General features: G+C 63.2%; 2 protein-coding genes across 17 annotated transcripts in view; both read right to left on the reverse strand.

Moving 5' to 3' along the window:
- SREBF1 (sterol regulatory element binding transcription factor 1) overlaps positions 1-4,822 on the reverse strand; it is a 16,644-nt gene extending 11,822 nt beyond the window's left edge. For 2 of the 5 annotated variants that reach the window (XM_033848118.2, XM_073797038.1), the window contains exon 1: positions 3,227-3,867. In XM_033848118.2, coding sequence (XP_033704009.1) covers positions 3,227-3,271 — 45 coding nt within the window. In that variant the 5' untranslated portion in view covers positions 3,272-3,867. Of the gene's footprint in view, positions 1-3,226; positions 3,868-3,955 lie in introns of those variants that run through there. The other 3 variants (XM_033848121.2, XM_033848113.2, XM_033848119.2) reach the window with 3 other exon arrangements.
- Positions 4,823-8,766: 3,944 nt separating this feature from the next.
- The window catches only part of TOM1L2 (target of myb1 like 2 membrane trafficking protein), an 84,359-nt gene continuing 73,997 nt past the window's right edge, over positions 8,767-19,128 (reverse strand). For 3 of the 12 annotated variants that reach the window (XM_033848338.2, XM_033848336.2, XM_073797050.1), the window contains 3 exons: positions 15,813-15,872; positions 14,238-14,274; positions 9,933-13,598 (listed from right to left, as the gene is read on the reverse strand). In XM_033848338.2, the coding sequence (XP_033704229.1) occupies positions 13,450-13,598; positions 14,238-14,274; positions 15,813-15,872 (246 nt within the window). In that variant the 3' untranslated portion in view covers positions 9,933-13,449. Of the gene's footprint in view, positions 9,439-9,932; positions 13,599-14,237; positions 14,275-15,812; positions 15,873-19,128 lie in introns of those variants that run through there. The other 9 variants (XM_033848337.2, XM_073797051.1, XR_012328360.1 and 6 more) reach the window with 8 other exon arrangements.

Raw genomic sequence — 19,128 nt, forward strand, 5'->3', positions numbered from 1 at the left:
CCACCCCTGCTGGTCCCTGGCTGTCTGAGTCGGGTGAGCCTCACTCTCCTTGTCTGCTTTCAGAAGGCTGTGCGCTGGCCCAGCCCGTTCCCTCTGCCCCAAAGGCCCTTCCCACTATCCTGTGTCCACCTGCAAACTCCTCCTCTCAAAAGCTGCTCTGAGGTCACCACCTCGCACTCTCCTCTCATCAGTGCCGCTCCACATGCCGCTACCAGTTACATGGACCAAGTGACCCTGAGCACGGCCACTGGACAGATTGGCCAGCACCAATTCCAACATCCTGTCCTGGGGTAGAGACTCCTTCCAGCAGCTGGGAAACAACCCATGGGCCTGACGCAGCGGCAATGCAGGGGGCGGTCCCGTCCTGCTGAGCAACGTTCCAGTCTAAATAGTGCTATCCACTCCTTTACATTAATTATATTTCCCCCTTCCCGGTTGCCTCACTGCAGCTGTTTTAAACCTGCAGTGGGTGTGTTGTTTCAAAGGCAGCGTGCTGCTTCAGAGCTGCCAGGCTGCTTTCTGGAAGGATAAACCCGTCTGCACTCTCCCCTGCAATGCTTCCCATTTCCTCGGAGCAGCCCCAGCACTGGGCTTTGTCGTTTTACCTACTTTTGGTCGCTTTCCTTAGTCCCCACAACTGTGTGACTGGAATCTCCCAAGTGCTTCAGTTTGCATCCCCAAGGCTGCCTGGAGGTGCTCTGCCCAGCAAAGCATCAACTATGGCTGGAGACTCGGAAACACCTGCTGTGCCCTGGCCCTCCTCCGCCAGCTAGAAATGGTCTCCAACAGGTGCTTGGCCTGGGAAGCAAGCACCGCGGGGCCTGGCCTTCCTGCCGCTGCTAACGCCCTCGGCTGCCGTACAGGCTGGGCAGCTGGGGGGCAGTGGAGGCGTCTGCTCCTTGTCTACACACTGGGTGAAGAGGTGACCATGGCATTTCTGAGGCCCTCCCCTCTCCCAACACATGTGCAGATGGGCAGCCCCACTCAGGTCCCGGGGTCAAAGGGCACATCCACAGGGCCTGCGGCTGGCAAGACACAAGGACAGAGACGCTTCCTCTGGCCGGCGCAGTCATTCTCACCTGGCCTGCGCTTATCAGCTGGGCAAAGTCCGGATCCCAGGCCCCTGCCTGGGGCTGACCAGGTCACTCAGGATGTTTGTGTCCAGTGACCATCGGGAAAGAGGGAGCTCCCGGCACGCTCCTCTCCGTGCCCCTCAGAGGCGCGAGGGCTGGAACCACCCCCATCTACAGCCTCACCCCCTGCTTTCCAGGGGAGCCGCTGCAGCCGAGAGGGCAGCAGATGGCCACGCTGGGGGGTGCCTTCTGCTTCCGGTCACCAGGCCGGGTACCAAAGGCAGGAAGAGGGATGGAGAGCGGGTCGTGTCTGGTGGAAGAGGCCTCTCCCAGGCTCTGCCGTGGGGACGAGGCGGGGGCACCGCACGGGGGCAGAACATGGCAGCGGCGTGGGGGCCTGAGGGGTGGGACCTGGAGGGACGGGAATCATCACGGAGGGCAGGCTTGGCCCACCGTACAGGTCTCGAACGCCATGCTGGGACAAGGGGACTTAGCTCGGGGCACTGGGGAGCCATGGTTGTTAGGGAGCTGAGGAGGTGCGCGCCGGGGCCAGGAGCTGGGCTGTAAGCCACCGTGAGCTTGTTTCCTAAGGAGGGCCCGTGCTTGGTGGGGCCAGGCAGACAACTGGGCATGAGAGACCGTGGGGAGAGGCCTGGGGGCAGGGTGGCCCCCGTGTGTCCTCTCCACCAGGCTGGCCTGGACCCCAGGAGGCCTGGCCCGTGCAGTTGATTCAGGTACTGGGCAGAGTGGTGGGCAAGATGCCGTAAGGCAGACACCTGGGGTGCAAAGACAGAGTGAACTTGGGGAGCCCAGCCAGAGATGACTACAGGCTGTGCGCGGGAGCCCCAGGCGCACCCGCGGGAGATGCGCGGGCCCCGACAAGCAGTCATCTCCACTGCCTCTTCTGCACTAAGCACACGTTCCAGGCCTGGTGAATTAACCAGCAGGGAGGTGAGGACTGCCCCGGAACCCACAGCGATCCCAACGCTCGCGCGGGACAGCTCTCACGTGCCCTCTGCCCACGGCCACAAAGGACCCCAAAGCAAGAACCACAAGAGGAGGCCAGGAGCAGACTGACTCACCAGGAGCCACGGCGCACTGTGGCGGGGGCAGTGCCTTCGGCACAGAACCTGAGACTCCTGGTGAGAGCGCCACGCCAAGAGCTGGTCACACGACAGAGTCTGGTCGAGGCAGATGCCCGGCTGGGCGGGGCGCAAGGCCGGTCCTCAGTCTCATGGGTCAAAGGCTCTCGCCTGGGATGGGGAGGTGGCTGTGTGACCTATGACCCCTCCCCGACCCCCAGCATACCTCCATGTGGAGTAGCCTCCTGGGTCCCCTGCTCTATTGCCCACCCCCACACACACATGCACACACTTTTAGGAGCCCAGCGGTTAAGAGCTTGGGCTCTGGAGCCCACAGCTTGGGTTTGAATTCTGGCTCTGCCATGCTCTGGCTGTGTGACCTGGGACAAGTCACTTAACCTCTCTGTGCCTCAAGGCCCTCATTGGGGCTGTTGGGAGGACTCAGTGGTCAGCACAGTGCCTGGCATACAGTAAGTGCTGAATGAGTCTTCTCTACTCGTTCTGTGATCATCCACTCCAACAGCTAGAGGGAACTTCCCGCACAGAACCCAAGCATGGCATTGCCCTGCCCCAACCCCTCCCCCAAGACTCCCCACTGCCTCTGGGATCCAGTCCAGCTCCCCATCCTGGACTCGAGGGTTGCCTGGCCCTCCTCTCAACCCTCGTTCCTCTCAGGGGACCTGGCGACTCTTGGGCCCTGCCAGCTGGGTTCATCTGCAAGGCTGCAGTAAGGCAGGAGTGGGTGTCCGTTTTGCTAACCCCAGAGTGGCCACAGGCACCATGTACGTGTCTATCCAGGTTGTGGGAGGTTTGGGTCCTGTGCTCTTGGCCTGTTTCCCCATCAGCCAAGTGCAACACAGCAACCTCGGAGGCAACTCAGGGCGGCTGGGATTTGCTGTCTGCACAGTGGGCAACAGCCTCCTAACTGGCCCCTGCTTCAGCGTCTCCCCCAACCCCTTCTCTGTAGAACAATCAGAGCGGTGCTTCCACAGGTGTAAGCGAGCCGGCGCAGCTGCTCCCTCCTTTCCCTGCCGACAAGGGTCCTCGGTCTGCCAACCTGCCCAGCCTCACCTGTGAATCTCCAATTCCTCGCCGTGCCCTCTGCGGCGAAGACATCCTTCCCAGCGGGTCCTGGGGCTGACTTTCAGGTCTCACCCCACCGCTCTACCGGAAGCTGTCGCCCTGCCCCGGCTCGACCACAAGGTGTAACTAAATATCCGTTTGTGGGTTTCCTTGGCGATTTTTGTGCTTCCAAGAAAAGGGGAGCCCAGGTCTGTCTGTGAGCCCCTGGTGCCTAGGACGGGGCCTAGTAGATGCTCAGTAAATGTGTGCCGAACCGATGCCCGGCGCCGGCTAGGAGAACCGGACCCTGGGGGGCAGGGGCTGGAGGCGCCCGCGCGCCTGCGCAAGAGCTCCTGCGCCGAGCTGAACTCTCGGGCCGGAGGGAATGACCGAGAATAACCTCCCGCTGACGTCAAGGCCGGAGCGGGGGCGGGGCCTCGGCGATGCCCGGGTCCCAGGCTCTCGCCGCAGCCGCCTAGGGGCTGAGGACTCACTGGCCGCGGGGGGCGGACCGGGACGCCCAGAGGCGCACGTGCCCAGCGCCGAGCCTCCAAGGACCCGGAGCGGCGTGAACAGCCAGGGCGGGCGCGGGAGGCTCCGCGCGGACAGGACAGCGAGGCCCGCAGCGCTCGGCGCAGAGACGCGGGGCGCCCGGCGCGCCCCGCACGGAGCCAGCGCCAGCGCCGCGCCCCGCCCCGCTCCGCGCCCCCCGCCGCCCCGGAAGACAAAGGCCGGCGCCTCCTGCGCGCCCCACTCGCGCGGAGCCCAGTGGCCCTGACGCACCTTCGATGTCGGTCAGCAGCGCCGCGTCCAGCTCGCTCGGCTCAGCCAGCGCCTGCTCCAAGGCCGCTTCGCTGAAGTGTGGCTCGTCCATGGCGCAGTCGCCTCCTCCCGGCGGCCCGCTCGGCCCGCCGCCGCTCCGCGATTTCGCGTCACGCCCTGGCCTCAGTGGGGCTCGGCGCCCGCGAAAAGTTCCTCGGCAACTGGGCTCCCCGGCAGCGGCTCTGCGGGGTGGGCGGGGGCGGGGAGGAGCCTTGCGGGGAGCCCCGCCCCCGGTGGACGGTCCCGCCCCACCTGGAGAGCGCGGGGCCGGCTCGGGTCTGGCCTGCACACCTACCCGGCCGGCCCCTCCATCCAAGTGACGACTGCTGCGGGGCTTCGGCAGGCCCTGGCCTCTCCAGCACCAAGCAAGGGGGCCGAGTGGAAGACCCGGACTGGGTCCGTCTCAGAGGTCTCTGGACTTGGGGAGGGAGGTGACCCGACAAACACTGTTCCGAGAGTTGGGTCTTTAGGAGACAGACCCGTCCAAGACCTGCTCTGTGGCCTCGGGCCAGGCAGCGGGCCCCACTCTGTGCCTCATTTACCTCAGCTGCAACGGGACTTGATGATGCCTCCGCATAGGTGGCCCGGACGTTAGTGACCATGGCTGGCTGGGCCTGTGAGATGAGCCTGACCCTCCTCAGTGTCCAGATCAGATGGGCCTCTTGAAGAGCCTGGAAGAGGCTGGAATTTCCCACCCTGACTTAATCTGGTTTGCTCCCAGATGCAGCTGTGGGAATGACAGAAGGGTTGGCCTCCACACCCAGGAGGACAGGAAGAGCCACAGAGTTCAGGAGCTAACCTGCACAAGGCCACACAGCTACTTGGGCCGGCAACAGGGCTGGGCCCCAAGGCCATCTGACTCCCATCTCCCATCCAGCTGATCCTAGGGAGAGACTCACATCTCGGTGTCTGTCCCTAGGAGCAGCTGGGATGAAGGAGCAGGCTGTGCTTTAGACCTGGGCCACCTTGCCCTGGATCATGACAGGCTGGGGCCAGGTCAGAGGAGGCAACTAGGCTGGGGAGAGGGCTGGACCCTGGACCCTGCGTCCTGTGGATTGGAGGCAGAGATAGGTGGCAAGGGAGGGGTCTAATGAGGTGGATTGAGATAAACCAGAACTAACATCAGGTACTGAAAGTGGGAAAGCAGTGAGCTCCCTGTCCCTGGAGGTATGCAAGCAGAGAGGCACCCTTGGTAGGGGCAGCCAAGGAGACTTATCAAAGGCCTGGATCCCCAGGCCTCCCTAGCCCCCTGCCTCAGTGGATCCAGCCATCCCGAGTACTGCTTTGCTCAGGCTCCAGATATAGCCTGTCTGGCCACACCCTCTGACAGAGTGAAATTAGTGGCGCACTTTGGAAGGGGGTTGCCCAGGCCAAGAGAGCCCTTGGAGGCCCAAGTCCCTGAGGCTCAGCCCGGACACGCAGGGCTCTTTGTTCCCCTCCCGGAAGTGGCTGCTGTGGAAAATTACCCAGAACAGGGGTGGCCAGGACCCGGGGGCCTCCAAACCACATCTGTTCCCCAAGTGGCCCTGCTCAAAGACCCCCTCCCACTCAGGGCCTGGCCCTCCGGATGAACTTCTGCTGGGGAACAGAGGGATCCCCTTTCTCAGCCCCCTGCATCCTGACGCCATAGACCCCTCCACCCCCCAAGTAGGAGCCAAGCACCCAGGGGGCCTTGGGAATCTGGTGGCTTCTCTGAAAATTCCAACAGCTCCTCCCGGGGAGAGGAGGGGGTGCTAAGTGAAGACTGAAGACCACCTTCTCAGAGTCAGGAAGCAGGTCCGGATTTTTGCCCACTTGCTGTGTGACCTGGAACCATTTACTTCACCTTTCTGAGTCTCTGTAAAATAAGAACACCCCTTCCTGCTGTGGGAAGGTGTATTGGAGTCACGGTCACGACAGACCTGCCTGACTGTCCTTTAGACGCGTTCACCGCATATGTAAAGAGCACACTCAGTCAATATGCACACAGAACTGCAGCAGCTCAGGAGAGAAGGTGAGGCAAGGCCCACGGAGACCCGCAGCCTGGACTCGAGCCGCCAGTTGCAGTGAAGCCTGGCTGAAGCCTCCTGTAGGGTCCAGTCGTGGGAGGGGGTAAGGATCTGCCACCAAAGAGACCACACTTCGCTGAGCAGCCTGAGACCAGCCGGGCAAGCGTCCAGGGGAGGGCTGGGAAAGCAGGCTGGGGCTGCGGCTCTTCGGGGAGCCTGCTCCTCTGCGAGCCCCTACCCCGACCCTCCTGGGGGCTCTGCGCTCGCACCGCGCCGCATGCCGGGGCTGCGCGCGTCCGCGTTAACCCCTTACTCCCCGGTAGGACGGCATCCCATTTCACAGGTGAGGAGAGCGAGGCCGCGGAGACGCGCGCCGGGAGCGGCGGGGGCGCCGGCCGGACGAGCCCCGCCCCGGCCCGCGGCGCAGCCAATGGGCGCGCGGCCTCGGGTGGGGTGACGCGGCGTCAGCGCCCGGCTCCCGGCGGCCGGGTCACGTGCGCCGCCTGACCGACCCGGGCGCCCCGCCCCGCCCTGTGGCCCGGCCCGGCCCAGAGCCGGCGTCCCGCCCGGTCCCCGGTCCGCGGCCCACCCGGCCCCGTGTGCCAGCTGTGAGGCCGGGCTCACTTCTGCCCTGGGCGTCCGAGAGGCGCAGGGGCATCTTCTGTGGGTTCAGAGCCGTTTGGGCAGGTGTCCAGCGCGGGCAGGGCCAAGCCATGTCCTCGCTGCCCGAGCTCAGGGATGGGTGGCGGGGCAGGCACGGGAGTTGCCAGGGCTGCCGGCACTGGGCGTAGCTTCACAGGCTACCGAGACCCCTCCCCACTCCTGGAGCCCCCTTGCCACCCACCTGCCCGTTTGTCCTTCATTCTGCAGCAGCCGAGCTGGGACCTGCCCAGCCGTGGCCGAGGCTGCACAGAGCCAGCAGGGAGCCTTGGGTTCCCCCCACCCCCGCATCAGACATAATGGAACCACATGGCCCTTGACATGGATGATTCTGGTCCTAGATGACCTTGTGTTCTCATGCCAGCTTGCCCTCTACTGTGCGCTGTGCAAGTCATTTCTAGCTCTCTCTGAGCCTCTCTGGCAGTAAACCCTCCACAGAAGAGCTGCTTGAACCCCGAGGTCTGCAGCACAGTGAGGGGTGGGCCTTACAGACATGGAGAGTGAGGCATCAGCTGACCCCCATGGGCCACATCCAAGTATACACGGGTTCTGATTTTGAGTCCACTGTCAAATGTACATGTCACCTGAAGGCTGGATTCCTGGCTTTTCTTGAAAAATGGGACAATCTGGCAACAGCAGGCTACAATGGCCTGTGAGCTTCCCCAGTCCCCTCCATCCCCGGGGTCCACCCAGGCAGGGCCCTGGACATTGGGTTAACTACCCACGACCCCATTTCTCACATCATCCGGAGCTCAGGGACCTGCCCCAGGCCTGCAGCCCCAGGCGGGGGTGGGGAGGGAATGGCACGTCCCATGGACTCCCTGGTGCTGAGGGCCTGGACCCCCTGCACAGACCCCCTGAAGTCCACCCAGCAAGAGCTGGCAGGGGCTCCTCTGCAGCAAACGGTATTTCTGGGTGAGTCGTGCCTGTTCAAGTCCTCTTGTCTGCCCACCCTAGCCCCTCAGGACCCCAAAGAGAACCTTTCCTTGCAAGAGGGGTGGTTGTAGAAAGACTCCTCCTCAGATGTTTCAGTGGGGGACTGGCAGGCAGGAGGCCATGAGCCATGAGCAGACCCACGGTGCTCCCACACTGCCCCCGTCTCCCCAATCTCTGGCTGCTCCCCCAGGGCCTCCCTGCCCTGCAGGCCCTGGAAGAGGGCTCCAGGGCTTCCTGGCTGCAAAGTGTCCTTGATTCTGGGAACTGGACAGGCTGCAAGCTCCCCGAGAGCAGGACCAGGCACCCCGCAGGCTCTCAGGAACACGGGCTAAAGCCCGTGGCGTCGTGGCAAGTCCACGATGGAGTCTCAGGGCCAACTCACTGTGCACGGGTCAGGGACACAGCGCCTTGCACAGGGGACATGCCTTCCATTCACGGGGATGGGGGCCCACACTTCAGAGGCGGCTCCCAGACTCCCCGGGCGCAGGGCCTCTCTCTCACTCCAACTGAGGCCCACCTGAGCTGGCGGAGGTCTGAACGTGGCCCGTCTCCTATCAGCAGGCATGGCAGCCCCCTCCTGAGCTGCCCTCCCAGAAGGCCTGGTGTGGGGGGCAGGGGGCGGTTCCCTTGCTGGCCATGGCGACGGAGACAGTGCTCTCCCTGCCCGCTCCTCCGCGGCCCTGGTCTGGGAGGTCCAAGGGCTGAGCTAGAGGGGGTTCTGCTGCTGATCCCAGGCAAAACGTCCGGGCCTCGGTCTTGTCACCTGCATGAGACGCGGGCAGATGTCTCCGCATTTATTCCAGGCTCACCTGGGGGCTTGATGAGTCCATCCCACTTGAGATGCATCCTTGAACCCTGGGAGGTGAAGGGATTAAAGGGCTCCCCACCTCCCCTAAGCCACCTGGAGAAGGCATAGGCCCCCCACGGCCCCTGAGCCTCAGGGAGAGGCCTGCTTCCCAGAGGACCACCGCCTGCAGCAGTGCCCAGCTCCCAGCACAGGAGAGGAGACGCGAACCCTTTTTAAAAGGGATAGGGGGCTGAGGGGGGTAACTGCTAAAGAATAGGGGGTTCTTTTGGGGGTGATGAAGATGCTCTAAAATTGTGGTGAGGGTCGCACAACTCTGAATGTGCTAAAAACTACCTGATCATACTTTATTATTTTATTTTTTTTATAAATTTATTTATTTTTGGCTGCGTTGGGCCTTCGCTGCTGCATGCGGGCTTTTCTCTGGTTGTGGAGAGCGGGGGCGGGCTACTCTTCGTTGCAGTGCACGGGCTTCTCATGGCGGTGGCTTCTCTTATTTATTTTATTTATTTATTTATTTATTGGCTGCGTTGGGTCTTCGTTGGTGCACGCAGGCTTTTCTCTGGTTGTGGCGAGCAGGGGGCTACTCTTTGCTGCGGTGCGCGGGCTTCTCATGGCGGTGGCTTTTCTATTTTATTTTATTTTATTAATTAATTAATTTATTTACTGGCTGCGTTGGGTCTTCATTGCTGCACGCGGGCTTTTCTCTGGTTGTGGCGAGTGGGGGCTACTCTTTGTTGCGGTGTGCGGGCTTCTCATGGCGATGGCTTCTCTTGTTGCAGAGCACGGGCGCTAGGTGCAAGGGCTTCAGTAGTTGTGACACGTGGGCTCAGTAGTTGTGGCTTGTGGGCTCAGCAGTTGTGGCACGAGGGCTTCAGTAGTTGTGGCACACAGACTCAGTAGTTGCAGCTCACGGGCTCTAGAGCGCAGGCTCAGTAGTTGTGGCGCACGGGCTTCGTTGCTCCGCGGCATGTGGAATCTTCCCGGACCAGGGCTCCAACCCGTGTTCCCTGCATTGGCAGGCAGATTCTTAATCACTGTGCCACCAGGGAAGTCCCTAATCATACACTTTAAATGGGTGAAGCTGTCCCAGAAAAGGGGAGGAGTGGCTCTCCAATCCAGCAGCCAGCCACGCTCGGGGAGCCCAGCGGAGGGCGCTGAGGAGGTGGCTCAGGCCTGGATGCTCCTGGGACCCGGTAAGAGATGGAGGAAGAACCCCGGCCCCTGGTCTGAGCTGTCAGGCAGGCTGTGGCGGGTTTACAGCCGCTCCAACCGAAAGCCCCAAAGCAGGCGGTGCCCCAGGGTGGCCAAGCAGGGACAGGCAAGGGGTGGGAGGGGCCTTCCAGGGTAGGGGATGCTCGAGGCCCGGGGCCGCATGTGGTGGCGAGCTTCCCTGCCTGCTCCCTCCAGCAGGGCCCACTCCGCCGCTGCCTAGAAAAAGCAGGTGGTCGGATCTGGCTGGCCCTCCGGACAGTCACCGCCGACTTGACAGAGATCACACAGCAACAGTCTGTTTGTTTATTGTGGAGTATTTTACATGCAAGATCCCAAACTAGACAGACATGTCTGGAAGGAGAGCCAGTGGGTGGACAGATGCTCTGGTGTCGCTGACTCCCCTCTAGACGGACCGCCAGGCTGGGGGACGCCGGACCACAAACCTGAGAACCCTCACAAGTCAAGTGCAAACTCGAGGAAATAAATATCCCCCCCACCCCCCCTTCCTCCAGGAGTGCCTGGAGAGACGCAGCGAGACTCCGGGGTTGACAGCTGTTCCCAGGGTGCCCCAGGGACAGCACAGGCTGGAGCAGGGCACTGGGAGAGGCGGGGGCCCCCGGGCGTCTTCTGGGTGCACACGCTCAGCCCGGGTGGCGAAGCCGGCTCTGCCCACGTCGGGGACGGGGGAGGGGCCCGGACCTGGCGGCAGCCAGCGCAGAGCACCGCCGCCCTCCACGGTGATTCCCCTTCGCCAGCCCACAGCCCCCTCGGACCCTCCGGAAGGCTGGGCTGGACTGAGTTAGAAGCGTGCGGAGGCAAGCGGGGCTGTGGCAGCAGGAAGGGACGGGAAGAGCCGAGTCTGGGCGCCTGCTGCCACCGGCCCCTCTCCCCACTGGGGCCTTGAGGGAAGGCCCAGGCCTCACGCCTCCCCAGGCCCCTTGCCCTGGACCCTGGGTGAGGAGGGGGAGGGCAGCGAGCCAAGGCAGCGTGGCCCAGGGCAGACAGCACGGTCGCTCACACTGAGGGGGCTGACAAAGAGACAGGAGGACAGACGGCCACCTTGCCCACTGGCCCGGCCAGCAACGAGCCGCTGCAGCTCTGCGGCCCTTGTCCCGCGCGTGCTGATAAGCCAGTTGCTCACGTGTCCCCTGGGCCGGTCGGCCTGCACGGTGCCTGGGGGTCCCGGGCAGAGGCCGCTCTGGGGCAGGCTGGCCAAAGGCCCGCCGGTGCCCGGGTCGCACTGCACTTAGTGCCATTAGCTGCTGCCCACTGGCCAGAAAGGCAGGAGCAGAGGGTTAGTTTTCACATCTCAGCACACAACACAGAAAAGGTTACACACATCCCCAAGAAAATATCTTGACAAAATAAATATTTTAACCTATAATCAGGTATAATTAGTGCTTATAAGGAATCCCAGCAATAATGTAGTGTAATTAAGTACATACTGTATCTGTGATGTCTAACACTGGTGGAGAGGCTGCTGGCTCGGGGGGGTCCCACTCCCCAGGGCGGAAGGCTCTGGCCAGCTTCCCTTCCCGAGCGCCGTGCCCCCCAGGCGGAAGGGAGCCAGTGGGAGGGGCCCAGGGCGCCTAGGGCTCAGGACAGGAAGGGTAGAGCAGCACCGCCCCGGGCACCTGCTTCCCAGGCCGGCCTACGGCTGGGGCAGGCTGCTGTGACCTGATGGGCGAGCAGAGTGTCAGCTCCAGCTGGGACGGCCAGCGAGGCCACCACCACCCGCCGCCCCGGCGGCCCCACCTCTCTCAGCTGTGCCTGGCTGAGCAGCTGGGGCTGGGGGGCGGCTTTGCGGGGCCTCCCTGGGCAGGTACGTCTCCACTTCACCCTCCATCGGGAGACCCCTGGGCTCCCTGCTTCGCCGGGTGGAAGGCCGGCTCCTCCCTCAGCGGACGCTGGGCCTGGCTGCTGCAGCTCCCGTTGGACTGGCCACCCGAGGCCCACTGTCCCCCGCCCCCACACAGACACGCTCCCCAGGCTGCGCCCAAGGCCCGGGGATACCAGCTAGGGTCGCCAGGGACAACCAGGCCACCCAGCCACCTTCTGTGCAGCTCAAGTCGGCCAACTTCACACGCTCAGCATCCACGCCGGCCTCGGGGCCTCGCCCTTGGAAACGCCGAGGAGAGGGGTGCAGCTGTCTGAGGGTCGGGGCTGGGCGGGGTGCAGGCAGGCTGGCCCAGCTCTGTGGTGGGGACTTCCTGAGAGCCCTCTGAGGAACTGGAGTGTGACAGCCCCAGCCGGATCCCAGGCCTCCTCTCCAGAGGAAGCTGCAGGGTGCCAAGCTGGGTGAGGGTGCCAGGCTGGGTGTGGGTCCCAGACGGGCAGCACCCCGCTTTCCCCCACACCTGCTCCTGCTGGTGCCCCGCACAGCCCTCCAGCCCCGTCCTAAACGCTCCCGCTGGAGCCCACGGCGGCACTGATCCCGGCCTGTGTCAGGCCCAGCCTCTTCTCCCTGCTTGGGCTGCCAGGTGGGAAGGGCTGACCACACCGCGGGCCAGGCCCACCAGGTGGCCCTGCCAGGCCTTGCCCCGACGCCCAGGCCGCGCGTGCTGGAACGCTGATCTGGACCAGGGCTCACAGGCTGGTGGAAGCCGCGGCAGCAGTGTGTTCGCTCTTCTGGGCCACAGCACAGGGCGGCTCAGGCTGGACCGGGCTTGGGCCGAGCGGCTAGTGCCCTGCCCATGGCCCGAGATACCAGCAAGGACCCAAGACAGGAGTGGGTGTCACCAGCCCCTCCTAGGTTGGTTGGGCGCCGGGTCTGGGGTGGGAGGAGGTCAGGCTTCAGGACAGTCTGCAGGGGAGGCTAAGGCCCCGCCCAGTAGAGTGCAGGGGCCTTCGGCCACTGGGATCTCGCCTGGGGTGCAACACCGCCTGCTGCTGGGCCCTGGAGGCGGAGGCGTGGAGGCTGCCGCAGACCAGGCCGAAGCACATTCACCAACGTGCAGAGCTCTCCCCAGCTGGCCAGAGCCAGCCCGCACTGTGCAGGCCCCCCCACAGGTGGGGCGGCCACAGGGCCCGTGGTGCACAGGGGCAGCTTGGAGACAGTAGAGTTATCTCTGCAAGAGCTGACCAGCCAGGGCTGCAAGCTGCCCTCCTGACAGCCCATGGCTCTGCCCACACCAGGAGCATGCAGGCCTGCGGGGGAGCCCTTGGTCCCAGGCTCGGCTGCTGAGCCAGCTTGGACGTGGGTCTGGGCGAGCAGCTGAGTATGAAGAAAGGGTCAAGCAGATGGCGGGTGAGAGACACCACCCGTGGGCATCCACAGAGCCTTCTAAGGTGCCGACACTCATCAGGCAGCAACGGTCCAGGAGGGCGACCAAGCCCGCAGGTGCAGACCTGCCCTCTCTGGGGCACAGGGGGTCACGGGAGGGCAGGAGAGGCCCGCTGAGCTGGGCAGGGGCACGCCGGGCAAGGGGCTGGGGCCTGAGCCCCTTCTCTGTGTGCAGGTGACCAGAGGAACCGCTCAGGACCAGACCCAAAGGGACTGCCCTGCCCGGTGCTGGACCAGCTGTGGGCTCTTCCTGGGAAGGAACAGGCAGAGGGAGCTGGTGGGCAGGAAGAGCAGAAGTTGAGGGGCTGTGACTACAGCAACGCTGTCCCGCCGCCCACAGAGAGGGTGGCTAAAGCTGGTCCTGACTAGCGGGAGGCCTGGGAGCAAACACAGTGGCGTTTCCATGGAGACACAGCAGCGCAGGACCAGGTGAGGGCTGGGGATGGGAAGAGTGGCCAGTGCCTGGTGTGGATGGGGGGAGCTAGAGGTGACCTGCCGTGGGGGGGCCCAACCACAGGATAGCTCACAGGGCAAAGAGGGCGTCCTCCGACTGCTCCGGCTTCTTCCGGCTGGAGGGATTTGAGGCCGGGGCCGGAGCCTCCGCTGGGGGAGAGGGGAGGTTGGGAACCATTTCGGCAGCTTTGGCCCTTTCTTCAAGGAATTTATCGAACTCTACAACACAAAACAAGGCCGGCGGGGACTGGTAAGGGCTCAGCTGTATTGAGGCTCCAACAGCCACGCCCACCTGCTCCCCACAGAGCACCGCCCCCTTTCCTCCTCCGCCATCACCAGGGCAAGCGGGAAGCCTGCCACAAGCCGGCGGGGTGGGGGCGTGGGGGCTGGGGGGTGCCAGTTAGGATTCCTGCCCCACCACTGACTTGGAGCTTTTCCATCATGCAGATCAGCATAGAAGGCAGGGCAGGGGGAGCTGGAGGGGAGAGTTCCTCCTTGAACTTGGCAGGGAACCCCCCCCCCACACCCACCAAGCAGGGCTCTGTGCCTGCAGAGGGGCCCAGCTGTGCGGCCACAGGGTGCCAGGCCCAGGGGTTCCCTGCGTGCCCTGCTGACTGCATGGCATGTGTCTTGCTTCAGCTGCACTGAGCATCTGGCGGGGGCAAACTGGTCAGCAGTGCAGGCAACTGTGCCTACTGTTCACCAGCTGCAGCACCTCCCTCATCAGCACAAAGCCTGGGTGGGACACAGCCCAGGAGCCCGCAGGGGAGGCCCGCCCAGGCGGCATGGCGGAGGGCGGGGGGGCTCCCAGAGCCTGGGGCGGACACAGCAGCAGCGGGTTGTGGGGGGCAGGCCTACCTTCACTCGTGACGCCCTCCTCCAGGTCGTCGCCCTTCTGTGGGAGAGCAGAGAGAGGGCATTAGGACCCGCCCACCCTGCTGCCGCTCCCCGCCCTCGGCCACCCCAGGGCGGCACCCGAGCAAAACTTCCTACTTCCCGTCCCCCCAAGTTCTGTAAGAGCAAAGCACTGCTCTCGTCTTAATCAGAGACGCAGAAACTTTGTTTTTAAAAAGTAAAAACAAAAATAGTAGGTTCTAGGTTTTGATCCCCCAGAAGGGTCAGAAAGCAAAAATTCTAAAAGGTGCAGGTTCGTTCTCCAGCTGAGCCGCGGGGCAGGCCTGCAGGGCGGCCAGGAGGAGGCTGCGCCTCAGGCAGCCAGGGCCCCAGGCGCTCCTCCGCTGGGCGTCCCCTCGCGGGCAGCCACAGGGCGCTGGGAGGTCACGGCCACGCCAGCAGCTGGGAACCGCGTGAGGCCTGGAAGCACGGGGCCGGACCCTGCGGCGCTCTGGCAGCGTCCTCCTGCGCCCCGATGCTGTCACTGGGGAGGCTCTGGGGGGTCAATTCTGTGCGGAACGTGGGGGCCACTGGGAACTCTGCACAGTGATGGGGAAGCAGACACGGCCCGGGCTTCCTTCCTGGCTCTGCCCCTGACCTGCTGCGCGGCTGGCTGGGAGGTCCCTGGCCCTCGAGCGCGGGTGCCCCCCGTGAGGTGGGGGCCCCGGCCTGCCTGCTCTGCGATGGGAGCTGTTGCTTTCCGGGCATTCCCTGGGAAAGGCGTAATGGGGGGGCCCCTCCTCCCCTGGCATGGCACCCGAGTCTCCGGGAAGCCCGGCTTTGGTGGGGGGGTTGGGGGCTGGCCCGGAGCGGCAGGAGGCCCGTCCTGGGGGCTGAGGTCTGCCGTCCTAGGTGGGGGCGTGTCCTGAGGGGAGGCAGCGAGAAGCAAGGACGAGTTGTCCTCAGGTCATGGGGAGAGTCCCACCAGCCATGACCATGGACAAACACCTCCCCTCCCAGGGTGCATTTCTTCACCAGCCCCGGGGGTGGGGGGCTGGGGGTGGTGGTGAGAGTGCTTGGCGGGGGCAGCGGGGGACCAGCCATCACAGCCCTCCCCTCTCGGACCGGCTGCCCTTGCCAGCTGCACGATGTCCTAACCTTCCTGCCCATCTCTGGGGATAAAGACAATGGTCCCTGGAACCATTAAATCCAAGATACCAGGAGATGCTGGGGAAGGGGGATGAGAGTGAATTAAAAAACAAACACCAACTCATGTCTGTGTAAATTTCACAATTAAAAGAAAAAAATGAAAATCAAAAAATAAATAAATAAAAATATAAATTAAAAAGCGTACAAAAACCCCAAACCAAAAGAACCCAAGCACACACACACCTAAAACCGCAGTAACTGGGAAAAGTCAGTGTGCGTCTTGGGGGCGGCGTGGCCCACCGAGCAGGTGCGGACCCCGGGGGGCGCCTGCCCAGCCTCCCCTCCTCCACCTCCCCAGGGAGTGGCCCCGCGCCGGCCCCCAGGCCTCCTGTCCTCAGAGGCGCCTGGGCCTCGCCACTCCCCACACGAGATAGAAAAGTCGAGTCTCACCAGGTCGGTCCTGAGCCACACCTCAATGTCGTCCATGACAGACGGCTGCACCACGGGGATCTATGGAAGCGGCAGGCAGCGGCCAGGCAGCCCGCGGCCAGGCAGGGGAGACAGAACAGCGGACACGTCAACCCAAGCAGCCCGACGGAGCCAGACGTACACAGAGCAGAACACGTTGGCGCAGCAGGCGGGCGGGCACGCAGGCAGCCACGTGGGAAACGGCAGGTGAGGGAAGCAGCAGCTCTAGGAAGCAGGGCTAGCGACGGGACGGGACGGGACGCGGTGGGGAGGGAGGCGCAGTACGCGTTCTTCAGTGGATAACTTTTTGACTAGCATGTCTGCCTGTCAGCCCTGGGGCGCCGGCCTGCAGGCCGGTGTGGAGCCCCTCCGCCTGCGACAGTCCCGGCCCCGACAGGATGGGGAGGCCATGTGGCCGTCCGCCCAGGGCGGGGCAGGGGGCAGGTGGTCCAGGCTCGCTCACTGAAAGGATGGTGTCCTGGGGCATTTCTGAGTGGGAAGGGCACCCAGGCCTGGGTGTGGCCTGGCCCACAGCAGCCCGGCACATTCCTCCACCAGCAGACACAGGCCAAAGCAAGGGCTTTGATGACAAAAGGGACCGCAGGCTTTGGTTGTCTTTGTGTCCCTTTGGTGGAAAAATCAGGAAGCGGCCTGAATGCCGCAGCCTCCTCCCATCCCACCCTTTCCTCCCAGCTTCCAATGGCTGTCTGTGGCCCCAGCAACAAAGAAAAGAAGTGCAACTGAAAGCAGGGGAGTCGGGGGGGGGGGAACGGGGGGAGCAGGGGAGCGGTTGGGAAGGGGGACCAGGGTCCCGAGCAAAGGAGGGCACCCCTCTGGTGCCTGGGCCCTGTCCACGCCTGGGCCACCCATGCCAAGGGCCTGAAAATCTATCTGGCTAGAAATACTTAAGCTGCTGTCAGACATAATCAAATGATCGTATGATAAGAAGGAAAAGGAACCTTTAACCCCTTCGAAGCCACGTTAATGAAATGTTGGCTCCCAGACTAGATAAACGAGAGGATGGTCCTTGACCGAGGTGACCTGCATCCTCACCTTGGCTGGGTCTGGGAGGTACCTCCTAGAACTCACTCACAAGCTCGCTATTTCTAGAAAAACTGCGGGCACTGTGTCTGTAGCTGGGTTCACCCCAACGTCACACAGCTGGGCCGGCAGACCCTCCTCTGGCTTCCACATGTGTCTCAGAGCGGCTCAGGCCAACCTCGATCAGATGAGGGAGATTCTGCCTATGTTGCCATTTAATTTCTTTGACCTACTGGGGACTTAAGAATGTTGAAATGAAAAAATACCAAGGAGTTCAAACCACCCTGAAATGACTCATGGTGACAAGGAACACATGGTCCTCCCTCCGGGCAGGACGCCAAGGGGCTGCTGGCAGCACCTGGAGCCGACTTCCCTCCCCACGGAGCAGGGACCAGCGGCGTCCAGGGTGCGACCGGCCAGTCTTACGCCTGCTGACGGGGCTTCTGCCCGACACGTTCCCATGACAGGAGATGCCAATTTTCGTTATCATGATGCTTCTAAGCCAGGACGCCCAGCCTCAGGGAGGACTCGTGCCACACCACCAAATCCCCAGGACCAAGCGTGGGAAGTCAGTGTGTCTCCAGGGAGAAACCCGCCAACCCACCAGCCTCGGCCCGCCCAGGAGGAGTGGGGATTCCTCGGGTCGCAAAGCTTGAAAAAAGACACTAAGTTGTCATGCGCCTTAGGCCTTCAGGTTTTGCTCGTAACTTTTTTGTTACTGTTCAGAATTGGTCCCTCGGGGGCAGGGATAGTGCCTCAGTTTTCTCCTCTGGACCGATCTTGAGAGCCAGCACGCTCAGAAAATAAACACTGACACATGAGAAGCTCCTCACCCCTCAAAACAAGCCTGCCACCCACAAGTCAGGGGTGGACTTGCTCCCTTCCAGGAGCTCCCCACCTCCGGGGCCCCAAGAAGCCCCAGGTCTGGGGCCTCAGCCTCGTCTGTGAAATGGGGCGACGTCTTCCGCCACTCACGACCCCAGAGCCCTTCAGTTCTAGTCGGGTGCTTCCGTTTCTAACTCAGAAACCCAGGGATGCCGGAGCCGTGGGGCCTGAGCCCTGACTGAGAGGCGCTGGCCGAGGGCATGCATCACGTGGAGTCGGGTGTGGGTGACAGGATAGCTCACGTGACGGGGGGATGGGCCGCCCTGCCAGGCTGGATGCAGCCTGGGCTCACGAGCCGCCTGCCTGGGAATCGATGGGGGAGCACGGCGCCAGGAGCGCGGCAAAGCTGCCCCAAAACCAGGTGCTTCAGACACAGTAGACACTTGCGCTGCCCTGCAAACAGGAGCTGCTCTGTCACCGCTCCAGCTGCGGGCACATCCCCAGGCCAGAGAGGCCTCAGCGTTCTCACCCTGAGCGACCTGGGCTCTCACACGCCCTGGGGTGAGCACCTCCCGGGCAAGGGGGCTGCCAGAGTGTGAGTTGGAGGAAGGAGACAGAAAGGGAAACAGATGCAACGAGAAAAAAATAAAGGGAGCGCGTGTGGGTACACGCTTGGATACAGACCGGCCGCCCAAACTCCCTAGCTCCGAGGACGGCCGGACGGGGCTGGCTGGCTGGCTGAGGCGCTGGATGCGGAGGGCAGCCGTGGACGTGGCAGGGGTGGGCCAGCCTGGGCTCAGACGGGCAGCCCTGCGTGTGGGCGGGAGGGTCACCGGCTCAAAGGGGAAAGGCACTGCCCGGTCTGCGTAGGGGGCCCCGCCCCAAGCCTGGGCCTGGGCAGCGGCAGACTTTTCCCTAATCTCTTTGGGTTCCTGCTGCGACTCCTACTCTTTCACCTATCCTGGCTGCACCCTGCGTGTGGGTGACAGGCCTCCGACCGCCGCCGGGAGAGGCAAGAGCACCGCCGTCCCCGGGCAGGCTGCTCGAGAAGGTTCTTGGGGCTCTCCTCCACGGTAACGGGCCTGGTGCTGGACCTGGATGCCCGACACGCCTCCCCGCAAGGAAACCAGCACCACTTCCAACGCGGCCGGACCAAGGGCTGCGCTCGGGCGCAATGCTTGCAGGGGCTCTTGCCCCCGACAGTCCTCCTGCCGCCTCCCCAACCTGAGGCTCAGTCTACAGGCCCTTTGGTCTCGCTCAATAGTACAAAAAGTTTCCAAGTAAAGAATTTGTACTTGGCAGGTTTGGAAAGACTCAGGGTTTCTATGCTATGGGAAATGAGGCAAAGCAATTAATATACGCTGTTTAAAAGAAAACAAAACAAAACACTGCAGTCGGGCAGGTGAGACACAGGGTTAGCTGTTAGTCGGGC

The sequence above is a fragment of the Tursiops truncatus genome, chromosome 20 (genome assembly GCF_011762595.2).
Source record: "Tursiops truncatus isolate mTurTru1 chromosome 20, mTurTru1.mat.Y, whole genome shotgun sequence".
Classification (NCBI taxonomy): Eukaryota; Metazoa; Chordata; class Mammalia; order Artiodactyla; family Delphinidae; genus Tursiops; species Tursiops truncatus.